We start from the raw sequence: 17,989 nt of genomic DNA on the forward strand, positions 1-17,989 counted from the left end.
TGTATTTTATTTTGTGCAAATTCTAATGGCTACCAAATTACTATTTGAATATATAATTATGTATTGTTTTAGCTGTTTGTTTGCCTTAAATAAATAAATAAATAGATCATTCTAGCAATAGTCCACAATATACACGATGCGGTTTACGATTTTATTTTATTAAATTATAAAAGAAATAAAACAAAATGAATATATATCTTAATTTTATTGCATAGAAAACACATAAAAGGCACAATATCGACGCTTGTTATGATGTATCACACAGATCAATTACATTTAGATAGAGCTGCTCTCTATAAACGCTTCGCCAAAAACGCCCAACATATTCTTGTGTAAATAAATTTTGTTACATAGACCATAAAATATTATAATAAAAGAATATTCATTTCAAACACACCAAAAATTAAAATTGGAGATGATTATTTGACGACGTGGTAACAACATAATATTTCTATGTGTGTTGTCAGTGTTCGGTTAATTTTAATTAGTTTTCGAACTGTACAACGTTAAAAAAAATCAATGCAGTCAACAATGACACTGTTCATCGAGTGTGTTTAAACGGGGATATTAAATTAAAAATTATAAGACTCCCAACAGTTAGTTGAACGTTGTTGGTACGTTTTTCTAGTCACGAAATGCTCAATCTAGACATACGTACATGGTTTAAACAGTAAAATTATGAATAAAATTAATTTTACGTATATATTTCAATTTCTTTTCTCTGTAATTGTTTCACTTTTCTCTAGATGTATTGTATCTATGTATTTATTTGCCTTTTTTGAATTTTTAAATGATACATCACAATTGGCGCCAAAATATTAACTTATACACTGGTACACATTAACACTATTTAAATTATAAATACGGAATACAGAAATTACTCTTGGACGGCAATAATATTATTATAATAAAATAAAAAATTGTTGGACGGACAATCGAGTGGTACATTGTTTCTGAGCGAATATCTTTTCTCTGAAAAAAAGTCGCAAATTAATATTATCTAGATGGAGTCTCCCTACAAAACAAATACTTCGATAAAAACTGTCCATCATTTTTATTTCTAGTATTAGTGAATTTATATAATAAATTTCATCCTTATTGACATACGAGATATATCAGTGCGTGCATGAAAAAATATACCAGAAACATTATAATTATTATATACTGGCAACACCAAAAAATCTCAAACTTTTGTTTTAAATAAAATCAAGTAGACAGTTAACCGCTTATTTTTAAGACGTCTTTTGATACTGAACGCTCCATCTAGATAATAATATATGGTCTCTTAAAATATATACTCATAGTATTGATTCATTACTTCATTATATAATCAAAGGCACTTACAACTATCTATAGGCGTGAATTTATTGGGTACAGAGGAATAACACTTGAGTCCTCAGGAATGGCAACGCATGGGAGGTATCATGAGCGAAACAGTATACTCTGTTATGTCCATGCTACTGCTCATGTCTATAGGCGACGGTTACCACTTTCCATCAGGTGAGCCGTCAGCTTGTTTACCATTCTAAATTGTATAAAAAAATCTATAGTTGCCAAAGATACTACTCTACTAATTTACACTAGTTTACTTTTTTAATTGTAACTAGTTTTGGATCACTAGCTACAATTTACAAATAGCAACACCAATTGCTAATGGCAGTGCTATAAAAAAAATATATATACTGGTCACTGGAAAATAAATGCAATAATATTCTTGATTTTTAATTAAGAATTTGTTTTATATGAAGTAATGTTATTATATATTTACCTTAGATTTAATAGATAGAGTGTATCCATAGAAATACTTCGAGAAAAACGTGCCAACCTCTTCATACAATTTTGCGTGATAAATAGTTATGAGTGATTCCTTTATGACTTCTATATTTATTTTGTCTCATATATTCTGCACCTTTTTAATGCTTAAACACTCATTTTATTTATTAAATAATATGTCAAAATACATTTTATGCGTAAGTATATTGGATACTAATAAAAAAGGTCATCTAATTTGACAATTAGCTGACAAAAAGTGGGATCGTTTTTGAGGCTCGATGCTCTATCTATATAATCTAAGATATTTAAATACTACGGTCAATGTAAGCAATTTTATCAATACATATTTGTATAAAAATATAGTAGGTATATGAATAAAATATATTTTAATGGATAAGTAAAGTCAGTCTTAGAGTTATGATACTGAGATTCGGTGCAGGACGTAATTGCTTAACCTGTATTGCGTCTGTATAGACCATCGGCGTATTTAGTGGTGGGGCCGGGTGGGCCGTGCCCACCTCAGAATCGTCTAGTGCCCACCTCAAGATGCAAGCAAATACATTTTTAAAATAACTTTTTCTCAAACATGCTTGGAAATGTGAGCATTATTTTTACAATCTTCTTTGAGATAAATCAAAATTTCCGTACTGGCCAGATACATGCGGGCAGCGGCCGGCAAAAGCTGTATGAAAATCCATATCTGTCGTGTTTTGAGGCCAAATAAATTACTATGTAAACTCATATCTGTCCTGTAATTTAAAAATGGAATGACCTTTTACTTCGAAACATGCCTACCAAGGAGGTAACTAATACAAGGTTTTATTTAAATTTCGAACTGGCTTGCAAATAGAAAGCTGTTTATTGAAAAAAAAAAAAAAGAAAATATTAGCGCGAATGAAAAATTATTATTGTTCGTCATTGAACTTAAAAAATAATATTGTGTTTTTGATTTCCGCGCATTGTTTGAGAAAAGTACTATACAAGCCTTGGCCACAACTAGGCATTGGTGGACTCACGTATGTGTGCCTCGGCTACGTCTCGGCCCACAATTGCACGTTCGTCCATCAATGCCTCAGTCGCTGGCCGCTGCAGTACTATTAATATACGCCAATTGTATGGACGGATGTAAGTACTTAATATCTATGCAAGAAATGATATGTTACATACATATATCTATATAATTATCTGTGATTAATATATAATAATAATTTTTAAGACATATAGAAAAGACTAACAGAGGGCCAAAGCCATTTTTGACTGTGATTTCTCATTTTTTTTTTATTATATCTACAGCCCTGAATATAAAAAATAAAATCTATGTTTAATACAAATGCCAGTATTGATAGAAAAAAATACCACTTTTTTATTAAAAAAAAATTAAAACAAAAATAAATAAAGGACAAGAGAGCTTCAATTGATCAATTTCATTTAAATCATGGGAATCTCGTAGCATAAATATTAAAACATAGTTGCCATATTTAAAATAAGTTGATATACAACATTGCATTGAATATGTTAAAAACCGTTTGTTTTGTTCTATCTTATATAGATAATAAAAATTAATCGCAAATTGCGTTACTAACCGCGAACTTGATAACAGCGGAACCAATTCAGTGACTTTTTTTCAAACATTTGTTAAAATCCCAGGATGGTTTTTATTTTATTTTTCATTAAAGAAAAAACAAACAGCTATAAAAATTCATTATAAAAAAATTTATGAAAAGAAAAAACTGGAAAAATTGTCCGGAAAATGTAAAAGTCCATTTTTCTTTTTCCATAAACTGTTCCTAGTTGCAATATTTTCTTTTTTTTTTACAGAACATCTGTTATGTCAGCTACTAATAATATTTTAAAATAATATTACATTGCAAATAAAAATAAATACAATAAATATAAATGTATTAAATTCTTTTTTCTGTGCTGTAAAAAAGTTTACTTTCATTCTAAATAATCATAGACAATAAAAAAAAAATTGTATCAAAGTCTTATATCTATGGCTCGGAAGAAGTACTTACACAATAACCGTAATCTTATAGGTACTTATTGCTCATTATAAAATACATAAATTAACACTAAAATGCAGTGTTATGTTACGATTAAAAAAAAGATTTATCTACTTTATAATTATTATAAGTACACTACACATGAAAAAGATATAGGCTACCTCTTAAAACTTATAAAAACGGTGGAAAATTAAAAATTATTAATACGCAAATAATGCAAGTCAGCTTTATAAATATTAACAAAATTGAATAAAGAACAATTGTCTATTGTTGAACATCCTATTAGGATAATCTATAAAGAATTACATAGAAGGAACGATAAAATAAAAAATGTAAATCATGGAAAATGTCATACGGCCGTATAACCCTACCAAATTCAGATACAACCTGCTTGCATACTTTCTACATAAACTGTGTCGAATATATAATATAGTAATGTAACATTTGTCATTGACAAATAATTGATATATCAAACATTTTCTATACACTAGTCTAGTATGAATTAAGAAAAACAGCAACTGATGGTGTATCTCTCGTCCTCTTTTTACTAATTATATTTGCATAAGAATAAAGGAGGCAACCATATGATTTACAGTTTTTATTTTTACCATTCCTACTATGTAATTCCTTGTTCTTAGAAACCTATCCTGCTATAGACTCTCTTCTAAATACAAAATCCTTTATAATTCTCTGTCATAACTGCGGACTGCTTTATATGTAAATGTGTATTCATTTACTATATTAATTTATTATTATACGATACCTTACCTGTTCTCTTTCGACTCTCCTGATCCTGTAATCCTATACCTAAATTTTCTGGGAAATCGAAGTGGAACAAAACAGGAATATATCCTGTTTTGTTCCACCTCGATTTCCCTGGTTTTGAATTAAACTTGAAAATGGCTAATTGCTACCCTAAAAAGCCGAAGTCAAAAGAAGAAAAAAAAACTACGAACCGTAAAGACATAATTTTAAAATTAGAATTATTAAATTTATACCTCTTGAGTATTTTCAAGCAATCAATCTTCTATTTGCATAAACATATATAGATATAGTTATAAATTTGATGTTGTAGAAATGTAGTGTGCTATGTTTCACCATCATAGGGTTTACAAATTTTTTACTCATTGCTAGTTAGTTTTAATAAAATATTACATTTGTGTTTAAATTACCCTCTCAGCTGCCACACAATAAATATATTATGATATATATATAACTACATATTTCGCCGTGTAATCCTCCTGGAATATAATGGGCTATTCCTTCCTACCCCATGGATGTCATCAGAAGCAACTAAAAGTACAGAGGAATAACATCTGAGTCCTCAGTAATGGCAACGCATGGCAGGAATCATGGGCGAAACAGTATACTCTGTTATGTCCATGGCACTGCTCATGTCTATAGGCGACGGTTACCACTTTCCATCAGGTGGGCCGTCAGTTTGTTTGTCATTCTAAGTTGTATATAAAAAAAAGCTGACGGCCCACCTGATGGAAAGTGGTAACCGTCGCCTATAGACATGAGCAGTACCGTGGTATGACGATAAAATTACATATTAGCATATTTATAAAGCTGACTGTACACATTAAAACTAAATATTAAAAATAATTATACTATTTATAATTAACCATTGTTATTCAGATGCATTGACTTAACAATTAAAAATTTCCCTTTCCCCCCTGATCATTGTATTGGGATTGAACTCATAACAATCGGAAGGTAAATTGGTGTAACGAATCACTAGAGCACCAAAATCGATCTATTTAAGTAACAAAAAATAAAAGTTTACAATAATTTTAACCTAATATACCATTCCAAAATAAGCCGCGTATAATCCGTGACATTTACAAATAAATAATGAGTTTATAAGTTTGTATTGTGTTTTGTTTCTTTGATATTATTGCTCTAGGTACGGTATGTTAGTAAAAAGGCTTCGTTTAGTAAAAAGGATTTGCGAATACGCAATATCCGCTCATAATTTTCAAATAAGCAAATAATACAAATTACCTGCTAAAAAAAAAAAATTAATGTAACATGAATTCTTACTCTATGCAAAGAATCACTGTTCGTATCCGGTATGGTGGGTCTAGAAACGCTCGAGGTAAGGCGGAAGTGCAATTTGACGATGCACTATTATCGGTTGCTCAACGGCGGAATAGACAATCCTGCAACTCTCAGCCGTTGTTCTCTGTACGCACCCCAACGCTGCATGCGACTGCGCGCGTGTCGACTACTATCGGCGCCGCCGGCTCGCACCTGTACTGCTCAGTTCGCTCCCACTTATCAGGCTATTTCTCTGCTCAATTCTCTGATTGCTCAGCAGCCAGATATTGACATATTTAATGACAAAATAGATATATTTTTAAAATGTTGTACAAAATTTGTAAGTTTGTAAAATAAAACTATGGCTCACTACACGTTTTGGGAAACTGTAAGTGTGGTGAGTAAATTTTAAATAAATAAATAAATAAAATCTAGTCTGTGGGAAACTGGCAAGGACAAACATATTTAAATAGCCAACAGTAACACGCCAACAGACTTTACTGTTAGCTGTTTCATTTCATTTTGAGGAAAGGTAATGAGGTGGTAATATCACTAAGATTTGCTCCACCATTGGTCGCCTATTGCTTTTCTTATACTTAAAAGCGCCATTTGAGTTCGCAGAGCAAAATCCTATTTGTAGCGGAATCTGTCCACAAATACAGAATTCCGTGTTCAAATATTTTCAATCTAATGTGTCTACAAAACATGGACCAAAAGATACATGTTTGCCGAGTTTTCCACACCCCGGACATTTCGTACAAAAACGTCCATGCTTGTCACAACTACAGACACAAGTAACGTCTTTACAAGTGACAGTGTGTGCGTGTGTAGTTAATAAAGTTGGACGCTGTCGAATGTTTGACAGACGGCGAGGAGAGATCGCAGCGGACGGCAGGCAGTACCCATACTGTACTTTATTACTACGTATACTGTATTTTTACTATATTACCTCAATATGCTTCTAGATGACAACACATTTAATTCTTCACTGAGTTAGGATTCATATTACATTACAGGCACACTTTGGCTTCATTATTGCTTCTACTCAATCATAATTTCAAAATGGACGACACCTAACCGTTCCCGCCTGTCGTACTTGATGTTCCTCGCCCACGCGCGGCACTCTATGTTGATCACTATACCAGCTGGAAATTAAAAATAAAATGTTAAAAATCTTACCAATATATCATATATACCAGGGGGAGACTTTGTACAAAAGTCGATTGCTTGGGTACCTATGTCCCGTTCGTGTTTCAACTGTAAAGCAGTTGTGTTTGCATGACGGTGTTTTAGTTTGAAGGGTGGGATATGGCGTGAATTTACTGGGTACGGAGGAATAACAACTGAGTCCTCAGGAATGGCAACGCATGAAGGGTATCATGGGTGAAACAGTATACTCTGTTATGTCCCTGGTACTGCTCATGTGTATAGGCGACGGTTACCACTTTCCATCAGGTGGGCCGTCAGCTTGTTTGACATTCTAAGTTGTATAAAAAAAAAATAAGAATTATATCACCAAACATGTATTAATATAAGTATAATTTCTTGTCAATACTCACTCATGGGTTTCATCAAATGTATAGCAACTAATGGACTCAAATAGCCCTCGGCGTTCTGATACGGGTAGAAGTACCCGGGGAATCCGGGGTTGGGCAGATACTTTATTGGTCCTATGTTCTCCTTGTCGGCCGGCGTCTCGCCATAGCATGATACCCACACCTGAATTTAAAATAATTAATGTCACTATTAGACAATGAACATGGGTAAAGGCCCGTATGATCCAATTCATGATCTGTGGTCTAATTTTACCTTTATGGGAGTCATAAATGTGAAAATAGACCATAGATAGTAGATTTTTTTTTTAATACAACTTAGAATGGCAAAAAAGCTGACGGCCCACCTAATGGAAAGTGGTAACCGTCGCCTATAGACATGAGCAGTACCATGGACATAACAGAGTATACTGTTTCGCCCATGATACCCCCCATGCGTTGCCATTCCTGAGGACTCAGGTGTTATTCCTCCGTACCCAGTAAATTCACGCCACATCCCACCCTTCAAATCGAAACACAGCCATGCAAACACAACTGCTTCACGATTTAGACCACAATGGGTGCTAGATCTCTTTATAATTTTTATTATTCTCTTGTATAAATAATCTACTGATAATTGTAGCAAAACTATAAGTATATATTTTTACTTTTTACTTGGTGCAATAAAGTGTAAATAAATAAATATATTTTATTTTTTATTAACATGTATATGTGGTAAAAATAAATATAGTATCTTCGTTTGCATGACTATATTTCCATTTAAAGGGTGAAATCATCAGCCTTGAATTGTCCACTGCTGAACATATGCCTCCTCCTTGGGAGGGTTTGCCAATAGTTGCTACGCTTGGCAGGCAGATTGCCAACCGCAGTTAGGCTTTGGAGATATTTTAAGAGGGGCGCTGCTGTCCATCCCTCGCCCTCCCTTGGCCGCCTTTACGACACTCAGTGGAAAGGAATGGGGAGACCTATTCTTTGTTGAGAACACACGGTATGCTGCGGTAAAAGGGTCTATTCAAACATATAAACAAGTTACTATTTCCAGCCAAATGGGCCATCAGCTTGTTTGCCATTATATTCCAAGCTATTTATAATAAAATTAAAAAAAAAAACCAACATAGTTCCTGTAGAGAGGGTTGGTCGTATTCTTGATATGCCATTGCAGGTCCAGAGGCATCTCAGCTGGTAAGTTCTGGGTGTCGTTGTAATACTCTGGCCGCCAACCATATATTCTGAAATTTACATTGTTAATAACACAGTTTAATAAGATATTTTTTTATTATTATTTTTATTATTACCAGAGGGAGACTTTGTATAAAAGTCGATTGCTTAGGTTTCTCTGTCTCATTCGTGTTTCAACCGTGAAGCAGTTGTATTTGCATGGCTGTGTTTCGGTTTGAAAGGTGGGATATGGCGTAAATTTACTGGGTACAGAGGAATAACACCTGAATCCTCAGGAATGGCAACGCATGGGGGAAACAGTATACTCTGTTATGTCCATGGTACTGCTCATGTCCATAGGCAACAGTTACCTCTTTCCATCAGGTGGGCTATCAGCTTGTTTGCCATTTTAAGTTGTATAAAAAAAATTCTTTTCAAATAAATAAATTCAAGAATCAAATATAATGGAAAAAGGAATTGTTAGTAACAAGAATTTGCAACCCCACTGCTAACTTTTCTAACTAGGGCGGAAGATATTATAAGTAACGAGGACTGCCAGTTCCATTGCTAGCAAAATAGCCTATCAGGTCAACCTCCACCTTGTTCCCCCCCCCCCTGAAAACCATCATACTAAATTCCAGATGTATTCACCATGATGGGTTAACTGATCTGCCTTTTCATTCTTACCTATCATCCCTCACTGGTGCGATATCGAGAGCGTACACCGTTAACGCAGATGGGGTTGCAATTCCAGTATCACCCATAAACAAAAAATTGTTATATCGACTTCACTCACATTTTTAATTCGAGGACAAGTGAATACAACATAAATAATAACAAGATCCAAAATATAACATGAAACCTTACTTGTTAACTTTGAGAAATATACAGGGTGAGGACTTGTGGTAGGAGAAATGATTCTCCTGTATGCAGGGCGCCCACGAGCCGACGTCCAGGTCGCACACCTTGCCAGGCGGCGGTAGCTTGTCGAAGTCGCAATCGAAGATGTTCTGGCCGGCGCCAGCTGTTTGACCCTTCTTTTTGTACACTGCAACAGAATGTATTAATTATTTCAATAGATCATAATACTTATATAGATAGATAGATAGATAAATAATTTATTTGCATTACTTACAGCACACAAACAACAATAGACATAAATGCACAGTTAAAAAAGATAAAAAAAAAATGTACAAAAAACAAAAACAAAATGCTTGAAATAACTAAAAATTTTTTCCCATCACGCGTGTGCCACAGTAACACAAAATGGTCACAACTCAGCTTATTGCTTCGCTTTAAAAAGAACAAAACACTGATATTCTGTTGTGGCCAAAAGTGAGCCGCAAAAAAAAATAGTATGACATAATTTGTACTTTATTATTAAATAGCAATGACATTGAATTGAATCTAATGTATTGTTATTGATTTATTTTTAACATACTATTATAACTTTATTATTATTAATCGAATGAATAATTGATGTAGTGTTAAGTAACTTATATGTATGTATTAAATGTAATGTAACTAGTACCTAGCCAATAATGAATTTGCATGCTTTAAACTATAAGGCAAACATTTGTACTTTACAATAAATCAATATCTGTAAAAACAATGTTCAAATAAATCTATCTATCTATCTATCTCTAGTAACTACATGCATATAATCGAAATACATAGCATCCTATTCACTTCTCCAACTTAAATTATATGTGTACAAAAAAAAATTCATTAAAATCAGTTTTGCAGTTTCAGAGAGATAAATAATAAACTTATATAACATATAGCAATTCCAAATGATATAGAAAAATAAGTGTAACTGTATTTTTTACTTAAGAGTTTCCTCTTGTAAGTGCAACAAATTCATGCATTTTCTTACAGCCAGCTCTATACCTTGCCATATCTTTGACCTCCCTATACGCCATGACACCTAGTTTTCTTTATATTTTACCTACTACTTTTTAAAAAATTGTCATGTTGTACAAGGCTAGCACTTTGCCTCTTCTATTCTCTATTGTTTTTAATAATGTTCTTTTTCATTCACCCTTTTTAAAAACTTCCTTAATCCTTACTTTTTATAACTGTACATGTACACATATAAATAATATTAAAAATGTTTCTTTTTTTTTATTGCATAACCAATTTTAAAAATTAATTAACATATAGAAAGACACATCACAGAGTAACATGGGCTACATTTTACTTTTTTTACTGGGTATTATTTAGTTTATCTTTAGCTGTACAGTTATTGCCCTTGTACATTCTACAGTTTTCTTTCAGCTTCTCAAAGGTTGACTGTAAGAGATCCCTTTATGGGATAAGTCCATCACTGTATATTAAATCTTTTAACGTATTTAGTATGAATTATGTACAATAAATACAACATATGATAATTTGACAAGAAAACATTTTCTTTGTTTATTTACCTGACAAAAAATCAATGAGCTGGTCCTCCCAATACTTGTAACTGTCGTACCCTGTACCCTTGTACCAGATGAGGGTGCTCCGAACATCAGGTGGTAGGGGTCTGAATCCCAATCCTGGGCTCGTGCCTATTTGACTGTACTCCTGCTGCAGTCTGGGCACACGAGGGTTGATGTAATGTTGCAGGAATGTCACCATGCATATAGCAAACAGAGCTATCAGGGCTGAGTAGAATATTATGTAGAACATAAAGAGTTTTCCTGGAACAAAATAAAATTAATATCACAAGATCCATTCATGTAATCTGACATGAAATAGAAGATAATAATACACAAGAGATGTATACAAGGAGAATTTATACAGAATGTACATATGTACAAAAAAGGCTTTATTGAAGATATAATAACAGTATTTTTAAATGACAGATTCAAGAAGAGAAAAACTTAATTCTGAATTATCCATAAAGGAACAATCAATTGTCAAGTTTATGGTTTATAAGAACTATTTTCCTATTGATGAAATACAAACTACTTGGCAAATAGTGTAAACTATGTTGGAAACCTGGCAGTATAATTTAAAAACTTAAATAAATTAAAAAGATATATTAAAAATAAAAAAAAAATTCAAAGAATTTAGTCTTTTTTGAATAGAATAGTCTTTATTATCTAATAATCTTCATTCAAATAAAATATTTATTTACAAAACTTTTTTAAATCACAATTTTTTTTATGAATCTACTACTAGACTGTTTTCTTTACAACAAACGTCTCACATTCTTTTTTGATGATTCTGATGGAAAGTGGTAACCAACATAACATAGTATACTGTTTCACCCATGATACTCCCCATGCGTTGCCATTCCTGAGGACTCAGGTGTTATTCCTCTGTACCCAGTAAATTCACGCCATATCCCACCCTTCAAACTGAAACACAGTCATGCAATCACAACTGCTTCACGGTTGAAACACGAATGGGACAGAGGTACCCAAGCAAACGACTTTTGTGCAAAGTGTCCCTCTGGTAAAATTCTCTGTATTTGTTACTTTTGTAAGTCGTGCAATAAAATATAAATAAATGTAATATTGTCCCGTATGTGTTCTGACATAGAATTTTATTATACTACACTTCAATATAGCGCATATTATGTGGGGCTTCCAAAATGGATTAACCAGCATTAAAGCCACACAACAAGTAATTATTTACGCAACAATTAGTGTGATCTGTCCTGTGGCACTGATCCAAATTTAATTATTTAAAAGGCTTCTATATCTACTTATTTATATGTGATAATAATGTGAGAGCTGTTCTATCAGAGTCATAAGACGGAAGTCACAGTATAATCTGATTATACTGTGACTCCCATCTGACAGATTATATCTGAAATGTTCATGCACTCTCCATAACTTTTGCAATAAGTGGCCCATTTTTTGACAACTTAGTTATCTATCTTAAGGGTACACACTAACCCTACATTAAGTACAGATGGTGTCACAAGAATATTTTTTTATTGGTGAAAATGAGATGGTAAGCCTACCTGTGCTATCAGTGTACTCTGGCGGGGCTTCAGTGAAAGATAATAGGTGAAGATGAAAAGGCAGGTCAATTAGCTCATTATAATAAATTCTTTTTTTTTATTCAACTTAGAATGGCAAACAAGCTGACGGCCCACCTGATGAAAAGTGGTAACCGTCGTCTATAGACATGAGCAGTACCATGGACATAACAGAGTATATTGTTTCGCCCATAATACCCCCCATGCGTTAAATTCACTAGGAATTAAGGACAATGGTTTCCAGGAGGAACTGTGAGAAGCCCTACCAGGCTGTTATGTAACAATGGTGCTACTAATCCCCATTATTAACAATCCCATCCCCTGCAACAATTTAGTTGCCACTTATCATCAAAAAGACCATTTCTGTATCACTATATATAAATATATAGTGATTAACCATCGTAATTTCTTTTTCGAGTTTTACAAGTTTTAAATCACCGCCCCTGAAGGTAACGACTAACCCAAATACTTCCCTAGTAAAACAAAACATAAAAAATAAATCGTGAAAGCCACGCCCCTATGCAATAGTTTTTCTAGAATAACTAGTAAAAATATAATATAATAAAGAAACATACAATAATTGACATAAATTAAATTCAAAACAATACATTAATTTTCAGTAAATAATATGAAAGAGTTCACTGACCCCATCTTTCAGGTGTTCGCCCGAAAATTGCTCCCGTGTTTTCGTCATAACAGGCATTGGTCCATTTCCATCTCGTAGCATTTTTAGACGGTTTTGTTTCAACTTGAAACTCTTGCAAACCAGGATTTCGATACATTGTGTGATTTTAATACACTATTTTCAAAAAATAAAATTACACAAACAATTGTTTCAAAAATATAAAATTACACAAAGTCAGTTTTAGAAGTTTTCTGAGAGAGAATCTAAGATAGGAAAAATCTGTAAACATTTGTTACCGACAATACACATACAAAATCAAAGAATTCAAACTGTTTTACTATCAAATACTGTCAATTACAGCTAAGTCAGTTGTCAATGTCAATCCGAGGTGTCATTTTTTCTTATTCAGTGGTATTTCACCCCGATATTAGGGTATTATGCCAAAAACAAAACGGAGAAATGACAGTAATAATAAAAATCCCTATCTCAAGCGAATGTAAAAAGGATAATGATTAAGCTTAAGATATTTAGAGGATATATAGGGTAGAACATAAGAATATACTTATGTGAATATGAGAATATACTTATAGATATTTAAGGGATCTAATTGATAGAACTATAAACGTATTCTAGAAATGTTTTTAAAAAGAACCTTCTTGATATGTTAATAAATAAATGTTATTATAGTTTGGACGAATATATCAATGATAAAGATAAATAGTCATCATTTGTAAAAAATAATGTCTCATCTAAATATATTTTGTTTCACTGTATAATTTTAAATGTTATGTTTTGTATACTGTTAACTGTTCCATATATTGTACGCTTATATAGCAGGATATGGAGATACTATTTAACTCATGTAATACCTTAATTTAACCTATGATCCACAATAAAGTCTTTGTATTTGTATTTATATTCATATAATCATATATAATCATTTATAGTATCATGTAATTAAATTTTAATATTGTTATCATATTATTGTAATTTTTATTTTATTGTAATACACCTTAAATTACATTTTTATTGTAATTCAAAGCATTATTATCATATTAGAATTAAATTATTACTAATATTATAAATGTGAAAGTGAAAAAAAATTATATATATGATTATAGTATTTTATCAATAATGACTCTGTCATTAGGAGAAAATAGGGTAAGAATAGAAGTTGAGAAGGGGACAAAGATAAATCGGAGATGATTAAAAAGAAAGATGTAGTTAAATTTTGAATATGAGGAAAAAATATGTTTCAAATCCACCGCTTCAATACCGCATGTCATTCAAAAGTAATAGTAGCATTAATTTATCCACAATGGAAAAGGCAAAGGAACTTTGCAGCTTTATAAATTTTTGTCTTTAGAAAATCTTTCTCTTACAACTGTCATTTGATGCGTGTTGATTTAAACCTAAGAAGGAGAACAAAATATTTGATTTAAACTACTTGGCTGTCTATAATGCCTTTGGTCTTGTCTTACATGCTAAAATAACGTTCTCAATTATTTAAATAAAATTATAGTTTGACTGTCTATAAAGGGCAAAAGTACTAGTTGTCTTAAACCCACAAAACAAATAAACAAAGATTTCTGAAAATAAATTAATTTGGTTTGACAGTTAACTGTCAATTTATCAGTCAAATCATGACATGATTACCCATACGTCAAAGTCAAGCTATATAGAATATTTATAATTTGGAATTTTATTTCAGAAATTTAGAATTACTTGTATAATGCCCTATTATTACGATTTATTTACATTTTATAAAGACTTACTGAGAATATAATTAAAGCTAGACACTAACAATTTGTCACGATTATCTCATTTTAATTGTTTACTGACTTGTGATAAAATGGCATCGTCATTAAATAAAATTATTGTTATAGTTGGATTCATTTCTCTATTTCATTCAGCATTTTCAGCAGCTCAACGTAAGTTTAAGAAAATCATATTACTTAATTATTTATGTACATGTTATCTATTAAAACTACTAGTTAAATGCAAAAAAAATATTTTATAAGCTCGCCATAGAGTTACGGGTATTATGATCTTAAACATACTTGATTACAAAATTGGAGCATTTAATAAATAACCTATGATTAAGGCAATGATGACTGTATTTATTTTCTATTTAACCTGGAATTGCAATCTGATAGCCAACCTCATGGAAAGTGATAATTCATCATTCAACTATACACATTAATAGCACCATAGATCCAACATAATATATGAACTCCTATAGCATTCCTCACACATTATCATTCTAAATATTTGGATATCTAAATTTATTAATATTTGTAATAAATTAATTTGTAATATTAAAAAATTGGTACAACATTATGTTCTTATTTTTTTTCAGTCATTGTTTTTGCCTTTCTATTTACATTTTTCTATCATTAAAATTAACAACCTAAATATTTCTTTACAGATCGCTCTTACCTTAGAATTACTTCACAGGAATTCACAACACTGCCCTTAGATGTAAGTTCAAATTAAATTAAAAAATCATCATCATCATGTCACTTAATCAATGTAATAATAATGTTTGTTATAGAGAAATCATATTAATTGAATTTTATGAATAATTTTCCAGATTGTTATACAAGCTGTAGTAAGTTTATTTGCTGTCATGTGGGGAGTACTCAACGTGGCTGGCAACTTGCGTGAAATTCCTGCTGCAGCTGAACTGAACACTATACGCTGGGAGACACAGAGGAATCTGCCATCATTCTATATGTTCAACCATAGAGGGAGAGCTCTGGCATATGACTATGTACCTAGTTCTAGTAAAGCAGAGTTAGAGAATTTAGAATAACTATTATTTTTATTTAAATGTTGATACATAGTAATAATGAGATGAATTATGAATGGGTTAAATTGTTAAAACATCATTATTTTACTGTATAGCAAGTGTCAAGTCTGTTCTCTTAAAAATATACATGTTTCAATTATAATTAAATTCAATTTCATTTAACTGATTATTAGAACAACTTCAAAATAACATAAAATGAATAATATATTACAATAAATGGTTTTTGGTATTAATTATTGTTATTTAATTTTTAATAATGAAGTAAATTTTGAAAAGATTTACTAAGATTGTTTAGTGCCAGATACAAGATACCTATTTAAAAAGGTTGCAGTTTTTGTTAATGTATGTGTATGTACATCTAATCTATAATTTTTCTTAAGGATATGTGTAAGATATAATAAAACTATAGTCATATAATTAAAAATACAATTTTATTTATTACATTATGTTGGCCCTCGCCATACAAACATATAATTTTATGTATGAACAGGGAATAGAATATCGGAGTGATACAACAACAAAACATGTTTTACTTATGACAAATTTGTTTCTTAATATTTTACTGATATTAAAATATATCAAAAATCAAATTAAGATCTAAAGAATTTAATATCTAGATTATATACACCAAATATAGAGGATAGTTCACTGTTTGGATGGCGAGGGCCATCCACAAATATGTGTCCTTAATATGCACATTATAAACATTCTGTCAATACTCTGATCTATTAATAAGTGGTCAATTTCACTATCTTCCACCGCGGCCACCTCTAAAGCCGCCACCTCGCCCTCCGCCGCCGCCTCGACCAAAACCGCCACCACCGCGATTGAAGCCGCCACCGCCTCGCCCGCCCCCTCCCCTATTGAAACCACCCCCGCGACCGCCGCCGCCACCGCCTCTTCCAAATCCACCACCACCCCCACGTCCACCACGTGGTCCCCCACGGCCTCCTCGGCCTCCGCCGCCACGCTTGGCACCTGGCGGCTGTGGCAGAAACCTCTTCAGAGGTAACAACTTTGCTGGATCGATGAAAAATTGTTGACCCTCTTTGAAACTCTTCGCTTTTATATTCTCCCCGAGCTTCACAGACACGTAATAGTCTCGCAGGTTGCCAAATATCTCGTCAATCTTTCCTATCTGTTCTTTATTTTCAAGATATATAGGGGCATTAAAGTAAGGCACATCCTCTATGTCCACCTTGCAAACTAGATCGTCTTGAACAGTCCAGCCGTAATGTCCTAGAGGGATAACTGATTCTGGAGGTCCATAGTCTTGTTGCTGTCTGAAACCTCCACCGCCGCCACCGCCTCGTCCACGACCACCTCCACCGCCAAATCCACCTCGACCTCTGCCTCCGCCTCCGCCGCGACCACCAAATCCACCACGTCCACCACCGCCACCACCGCCACGGCCTCGAAACGACATTGTTTCATACAATATTTGAAAACACTAAAATTAAATAACCTAAAACTTCAAACAACACGCCTTTAAGTGGTGGTTTATTATGGGTTGCTTACTACAAAAATATTTACCCCAAAATGTTTAATAAAAAGAAAGCTACTACAAATTTTTATGACTAATAATTTAATGTCACTGTAACATAAAAAAAACTCATTTCTGTTTTTATATTAAATATAGGTAAATTATTAAAAACGTGTTTGTTACCTCAGTATAAATATATTATTTACAAAATTTATCAATTGACTTTAATGAATATTTTATGTAGTTTATATAGCAACATGAAGTTAACATTACCAGTTGCCATTTCCATTTCACTATTGAGCAATTGTTGTTTCAAAACTTTGAAAATTTCCATAAAAATTTGATAAACTACGAATAAATCTAAATAATTCAAATATTTTTTTATTATTTTATATAGCCCATATCAATGGAAAATACGTGTAAGGGTTAACAAAAATAATCCAATATGTGCTCAATAAAAATAATAAAATTATTAATTTATTATACTTATATTTAACAAGATAGAATTGTATCATTATAACCATTAGGCAAAAAATTGTTTTAGATTACGAATATTTTAATGGAAT

General features: G+C 32.3%; 3 protein-coding genes across 3 annotated transcripts; 1 reads left to right on the top strand and 2 right to left on the bottom strand.

Moving 5' to 3' along the window:
• Positions 1-190: 190 nt before the first annotated feature.
• Positions 191-13,332, bottom strand: LOC113513573 (sodium/potassium-transporting ATPase subunit beta-2-like). Its single transcript, XM_052900806.1, has 6 exons — positions 13,150-13,332; positions 10,954-11,211; positions 9,398-9,578; positions 8,487-8,601; positions 7,379-7,538; positions 191-6,964 (listed from the first exon to the last, which is right to left on the bottom strand). The coding sequence occupies exons 1-6, from the start codon at positions 13,283-13,285 to the stop codon at positions 6,861-6,863; spliced, it is 954 nt and encodes a 317-aa protein (XP_052756766.1). The 5' UTR covers positions 13,286-13,332; the 3' UTR covers positions 191-6,860.
• A 1,440-nt stretch (positions 13,333-14,772) lies between these two features.
• On the top strand, positions 14,773-16,173 carry LOC113514745 (ER membrane protein complex subunit 5). Its single transcript, XM_026898845.3, has 3 exons — positions 14,773-15,059; positions 15,557-15,609; positions 15,722-16,173. The coding sequence occupies exons 1-3, from the start codon at positions 14,981-14,983 to the stop codon at positions 15,941-15,943; spliced, it is 354 nt and encodes a 117-aa protein (XP_026754646.1). The 5' UTR covers positions 14,773-14,980; the 3' UTR covers positions 15,944-16,173.
• Positions 16,174-16,352: 179 nt separating this feature from the next.
• Positions 16,353-17,443, bottom strand: LOC128202020 (probable H/ACA ribonucleoprotein complex subunit 1). The gene has a single exon (XM_052900810.1). The coding sequence runs from the start codon at positions 17,364-17,366 to the stop codon at positions 16,689-16,691; it is 678 nt and encodes a 225-aa protein (XP_052756770.1). The 5' UTR covers positions 17,367-17,443; the 3' UTR covers positions 16,353-16,688.
• Between the last annotated feature and the right edge of the window lie 546 nt (positions 17,444-17,989).

Source organism: Galleria mellonella, unplaced genomic scaffold (genome assembly GCF_026898425.1).
Source record: "Galleria mellonella isolate WM207_F2 unplaced genomic scaffold, CSIRO_AGI_GalMel_v1 utg654, whole genome shotgun sequence".
Classification (NCBI taxonomy): domain Eukaryota; kingdom Metazoa; phylum Arthropoda; class Insecta; order Lepidoptera; family Pyralidae; genus Galleria; species Galleria mellonella.

Excerpts from the sequence above, each read along its gene's own strand:
- LOC113513573 (XM_052900806.1), bottom strand. The coding sequence starts at position 13,285 with ATGTATCGAAATCCTGGTTTGCAAGAGTTTCAAGTTGAAACAAAACCG. Across the intron at positions 11,212-13,149 it reads GCGAACACCTGAAAGATGGG|GAAAACTCTTTATGTTCTAC; the intron begins GTCAGTGAACTC and ends ATTTTGTTCCAG. Across the intron at positions 6,965-7,378 it reads ACATTTGATGAAACCCATGA|CTGGTATAGTGATCAACATA; the intron begins GTGAGTATTGAC and ends TTTAATTTCCAG.
- LOC113514745 (XM_026898845.3), top strand. The coding sequence starts at position 14,981 with ATGGCATCGTCATTAAATAAAATTATTGTTATAGTTGGATTCATTTCT. Across the intron at positions 15,060-15,556 it reads AGCATTTTCAGCAGCTCAAC|ATCGCTCTTACCTTAGAATT; the intron begins GTAAGTTTAAGA and ends ATTTCTTTACAG. Across the intron at positions 15,610-15,721 it reads TCACAACACTGCCCTTAGAT|ATTGTTATACAAGCTGTAGT; the intron begins GTAAGTTCAAAT and ends ATAATTTTCCAG.
- LOC128202020 (XM_052900810.1), bottom strand. The coding sequence starts at position 17,366 with ATGTCGTTTCGAGGCCGTGGCGGTGGTGGCGGTGGTGGACGTGGTGGA.